The sequence below is a fragment of the Parambassis ranga genome, chromosome 12 (assembly GCF_900634625.1).
Source record: "Parambassis ranga chromosome 12, fParRan2.1, whole genome shotgun sequence".
Classification (NCBI taxonomy): domain Eukaryota; kingdom Metazoa; phylum Chordata; class Actinopteri; family Ambassidae; genus Parambassis; species Parambassis ranga.
Window position 1 is genome coordinate 11,121,941 of NC_041032.1, and position 5,874 is coordinate 11,127,814.

Below are 5,874 nucleotides of genomic sequence, written 5' to 3' on the forward strand. Positions count from 1 at the left end.
TCTTTTACAGTCTACTGTCAAAATTTCAACCCTAACTTCAAGGAGAGTGAAATGAATGTGATTGCTGCTGACATGTGTACAAATGCAAGGCGTGTCCGTAAGCGATGGTTGCCCAAGATCAAGTCCATGCTTCCCGATGGCATGGAAGTGTACCGTGCAGGAATAGGCATGGGTGCTGCTGTGGGTCTGGGCTTGGCGCTGGGTGTCCCTCAGTCAGGGGTTCCCCCCTCATTCGAGCCTGATTTCAAGACCTTAGAGCAAAGGTTGTATCCAGATCGCAAGGACCCTCTCAGGACTCTGACAGAAAGCAGTCCCAGGCCAGGGGCACCTGGAGCGGAGACCGAGGGTGAAGGAGTCATCCAAGAGGAACAGGAAGAAGATGAAGATGAAGCTGGGTTAGAAGGTGTAGATGGATCACTGAGGGCACCAACTCTTATCCCAGGAACCGAGGCAAGCAACTGCGGTGACACGCTACCCGCACAGGAAGTGGAAAGTTTTGGACAAGGTCTGAGGGTGAATGGACAGTGAATGGTCCTTTTGGGCTGCCTCTCAAATTGTGAAATCTGTTTAACACCACGTTTTCTTTTGCTTGCTCTCTTACTCTTAACATCTCATCCATCACACTCTCTCTTCTCCTCTGTGCTTCCTCCACAGACGTTTTTCAGCACAAAAAAAGGCTGCACTCATATGTAGATGTTACTATACAGCAATTTGTCACACATGCATGTGCACACGTGTGTGCTTGTGTACTCGCGTACTTACCAATAGTGGAAGTAGAACATTGATAGTAGAAGTAGACACAGGCATGGCATCAGCACATTCAGAAGCTCCACCCATTTCTTAATATACGCAGTCTGTACTGAGTATTTGGGCAACTAACAAATGACTGTAATGATTCATCGTTTCAGTGCAATACAAAAGCAACAGCTGCTTTGCTGGCAGTTTATAGAGTGTGGTATAATGGTTTGTAAAATGATTCCATTTTCTTGGAAAGCTGCATCTGAAAATAACCCATGTGACCTTGGGAAAAAACAATCAGGGATCAGCTCCCTTAAAAAAACGGCATTGTTTGCAGTGTTTGACCACTTTACATTACATTACTGTATGATAAATATGTATGCATAGAGATTGTATTACAAACAGAGGTCATGTACTGTATTAGCACCATTACACAAAACACTTCTCCTTCTTGTTAATCAGCATGTCGTTCGTTCGATAAAGATCATTCAAATGTTTTTCTGTGAACGCTTAAAGACCACAATCCAAATAACAAATCTATCACATGCAGTTGTTTTTGTCATGCATATTTGTCCATGACATATCGGATTAGTCAATGTGATGCCTGTGTCTGCTCCAGATCACCCCTCCCAAAACCAACACATCCATACACACACACACACACACACACACATTTCCCACTCTGTAGCCTTTAATATCTGCAATGATGTATTTAAAAAAAAAATACAAAATGCTTTTTAAAAACTTTTTGAATTATACCATCCTATCTTGGAGAAGCAGAGAGAGAAATGCATTAAAATCTAAGCTTGCATGCTGTTATACAAAACAATGGATACAAAGAAAGCCACAAACCTGCATCTAAATAAGATAACAGCTACTGTTGCCTCGAAAATGCCGTTAATGCGCAAAAATGACTTTTATCCATTTGTCACTGGGATCTGATCTCAGTCTGACACATGCTAGAACTGACCTGGGTGAGACCCAGGGCTAACTGTGTTTGACACAGTATCAATTGAAATTTCTGTTTTTGCTTTTTCATGGAGTGTGCTCAGCACGAGGAGAGGAGACTGAAGTGCACTACACTTGAGTGCTAGAAGAAAAATTGTCAGAGAGAAGCAATGTTCTAGATGTGGTGGTGTTATATGCACCAAGATTGCTTCCATTCTGTTTTCTGTTTTGTTTGTTTGTTGGTTTTTTTTTGGTGGGGGGGGTTGGGGGGGTAAATTATTGAATAAACCTTATTAGAGCAATTCATGCTGGCTTATTGCATTTGCACTCGAGAAAGTTAAAGGGTGGGAAACTGAGGAGCGAAATGGACATGTACTAAAGACTGCAGATTTCCACCACATCCCCCCCCCCTCCCTGATCTTTTATTAGATTAGGGGATTGTGGGTTTGGAGAGATGCAACGGCTCTTTCTGACAATGACTGTTTCTATTATTTTGAAAGAGGGGACTTAGGCAATGTCGGACCGGGACTTAAACCTGTATTTGTCGTAGCCATTTTCTTTGTGTTTTTCTGTTTTCATGCTTTATGCCACGCATAATATGCAGTCTAAACTGCCTTTCTTTGCCGTTTCATGCATTGATTTTAAAAGATGTACAGTATGTTCTTTTTTCCCTTGTATTTCTGAGTTTTTGTATTTTCCCGATTAGCAACGAAAGCACATTGAAACCCAAGAGCAGACCATTAATTTAACTGAGAGTTATTTGAAGCCACCAACAACTTTGGAAATTAAATCACACAAATTCTCCTCCTACAGAAAAAGTTAAGTTAAGTATCATAAATTAAGAACTAAGGGTATATATGCCCCTGATGCCACTTCAAAGGTTGGGCCAGATTATTCTCTGTCTGTGCTCCACATATCCTGTTTGGAGTTCTTTAAGGGAAGCTTTAAGATGGCCCTGCACAAGAAACACAGGGTTCCATAGTTGCACTAGGTAATAATAATAATAATAATAATGACGTTTACAGTTTGTTTTTTCTTTTCAGAAGAAATGTGATCTGCAATAGATGAGACAGGGCTGTGATAGAATGGCTGCAATGATGGATGAATGTAAGCACTGCACTTGTGCAAGTCTTTATTCAGTATAGAAAAAATATTGAATCTCTCCATTTTCATATGACTTAAATTGGAAAATATGAAAGCTATAGTATCTATTTTTTTTTAAATAAATAAAGGAATGCATTGCATTGCATTCAATCCCCCCTGCCAAGCAAACTGAGATTAATCAATTAAATTCAATTAAATCTCACTGTATTTAAATATGATGTCTGCAGTGACGTTCCCATGATGGTACACTATGCTGCAGATGTAGCCTCCAAAACGCAGCAACTAAGTACCTTTTTTTTCTCTTAGATTACTCAAAAACCCCAAATCAAACCCTTAAATGTTGTTCTATGTGGTTCATCCTATATGTCCAGAACAACTGAGAGTCCCAGTATTGCACCACATTCTCCAAGATTTCCCACATGTGAGCATACCTCATTTGCATGTGTTGGCATTGTTTGTGTAATAGCCAGAAAGGTTTTACACTGTAGCTTTAAAAAAACGGGCCATAATATAAAATAAATCCGACTGTAAGGCTGGGTTTTAATCTAATGTGAACAGGTCTTCCAGTGTTGTGAACAGCAGGGAGCACTTCCTTTATATGTGCAAAACTGAGCAAGTTTATTATTACTATGTTGTTTATTTTACTTTTTATCCCAGCACTTATGTCGAAATAATAAGATTTAGCAAACTCTATCTTTATACTATTTTTAATTTATTCAGCTCACATTGCTCTTGTAAGGAAATAAAAATATCCAATTTAGTCTTGATATTTCAGGTTTTGTCGAGATAGAAAAAGTCATAAAATATGTGTACATTTTGGAATTTAATACTTTACTTGCCATCCAAACACTTTGTACTGTACTGTTAAACAGGGCAGTTAGAATGAGAGATTTTAATGCACAGTATTTCTCTTTTTTTGACCAGGCAAATTTGATATTACCACTATTAATACAGTATCTGATGAATTTAAAGTCAATTTTGATTAAAAGTAAAAGTAAATAGTTTACTCCACTACAGTGATGAAAGGATGTGGAGCAGTGCCTTAGACTGTGAATGTGTGAAAGTGGATGTGTGCCAATTATATATGTTTAGAGACAAAAGACATAAAATGTAGAAACTGACAGATTGATGATTAAAATTGTTCCAAAACCTTCAATAGTTGATTCATCTCCAGCCCACCTATGCTTAACTCATTAATGCAGCAACAGCTTCTCAACTTAGACTGAAACCTGAACAAAAAGGTTTCCAATGAAAATGAATTTTAGGTTTGCTCCGTGTGCGTTGTTTTTCTTTTTCTTGTGCAGGGTAGACTGAACGATGTTGCACTATAAACTGAGAAAATACTCAGAGAATGTCATGGCTAACCCTTGGGAGGAACGGCTCTAGTTAAGGTGGCTAAAAGTTAAAAAAAAGTCCTGCAGAATGTATGTAATGTTATGTATGTTTCATGTTTGAGTCACTTAGAAATGGACGAAATAAGAATAAGATGGGGCTGTTGGTTTAAAAAATAAATTCTTACTTACTTTATAAACCCTCACACAGCACTCTGTTCATGTCCCATAACTGTAAAACTGACGGACACTTTTTTTTGTTTTGGTTTGGTACAATGGTGTATCCTGAAAACAGTACATTTATATGCAAAGAGACACTTGTATCATAAACTGCATGCCATTCAGACGCTCACCTCAACCCGATGAAACCTCTGATCTTTATGCACCGTGTATTTTATGCTGAATAACTGTTGTCACTGTTAGCAAACAAAGACCAAGGAGTCTTGCAGTGAGCAGGGCTGTATTTTTATCATACACCCTGGCCTTTCATTGAATGTTTGCATAAGGTCTTAATCTTGTGTAATAATGACAGCAGAATGGTGATAAAGACTGGAATACATAGACTAACTACCCAGAGCAGTGTGCATTTAAACCTTCTGCAGACTCTGAAAAAAGAAAATGCACTAAAAGTTTGTATATGTATGTGTCCTTGAATATAAAGCCAGCACTTTAGACTTAGAAATAAAGGAGAAAACCATCAAGAGTGACCAAGGGTTAGACAAATGAGGGGTAAATGCAACTTTTAAAGCCATGTGTTCAGAGCGCTGACAATCAGAAAAGGGATGAGACCCAAAGTGCACTATGGGAGATATGACATGACTTGCTGTGCTCTTGCTGTTTGCTTTGTCTGTTCTCCAGCTTGCTTTGGTCTGTGCCAGCTTACTTTGCAGAGTGGAGGGACATGGTGATGTTAACTTCAGCCTTCTCGGTTATAAGTGTTTGCTTCTGCAACAAGGACTGACTCACACCTTGGTGCTTCGTAAAACAGAGCTGTCCCATGTTGACATGGACCATATCTGCCATGCTCTGGTAAGCATGGGCCGGGTAAACTTGGTCCTCCATCTAGTAACCTCTCGATGGACAAAAATACAAATGGAGAAAAAAAAGAGGATTTTATCATGCAACCCTACACTTTGATCATGGTAATGTTCTACACTATCAACAGGGCTTGGACCAGGCAAACTGGGACGGGACAATTTCAGTGTTGATACTGCTTTATGTTTCAAATGAAAAATGTTCAAAAATGTTTATGCGCCTTCTGAATCAAGCATCAATAATATATACAACAGAAATGCAAGTTGCCACTTTTGATGTTGCATAAGAATCTACCTTTCATTCCCATCATGGTATTTGCCATCACCAGTTTTAAGTTGTATAGTACAAAAGTACCTGATTTCTTTAAATGCAATACGGAAAAATCTGCTTTCTAATAAAAGTCCTTACTTCACCATGAATCTCTTGCCTCTTTGTTGGGCCTGTGGGCCTGTGACACCAAATACTACCACCACAAGAAAGTTGTAATAAGGATTATTCAATAGAACAGTGTAGTGCTTGAAAAGTTAAAAATCACTCAGTGAAATAAAATAAGTTGATTTCAAATAAAATAAAATTATTGTAAACATGTAAAATTGTAATGCTGCAATACAATAAAGCTAACTTTGATTGTTATTGTATTTCAATGCAATTCTTGGTTACTCTTGAGTCTTGAGCTCAGTGTTGTGATCCCAGGATGCTCTGGTGGCTACGTCATCCT

At 38.6% G+C, this 5,874-nt stretch overlaps 1 protein-coding gene across 4 annotated transcripts in view; it reads left to right on the top strand.

The window, feature by feature from the left end:
- nacc2 (NACC family member 2) overlaps nucleotides 1-5,568 on the top strand; it is a 28,479-nt gene extending 22,911 nt beyond the window's left edge. For all 4 annotated transcript variants that reach the window (XM_028417430.1, XM_028417434.1, XM_028417433.1 and 1 more), the window contains one exon: nucleotides 11-5,568. In XM_028417430.1, the coding sequence (XP_028273231.1) occupies nucleotides 11-528 (518 nt within the window). In that variant the 3' untranslated portion in view covers nucleotides 529-5,568. The remainder of the gene's footprint in view (nucleotides 1-10) is intronic.
- Nucleotides 5,569-5,874: the final 306 nt, after the last annotated feature.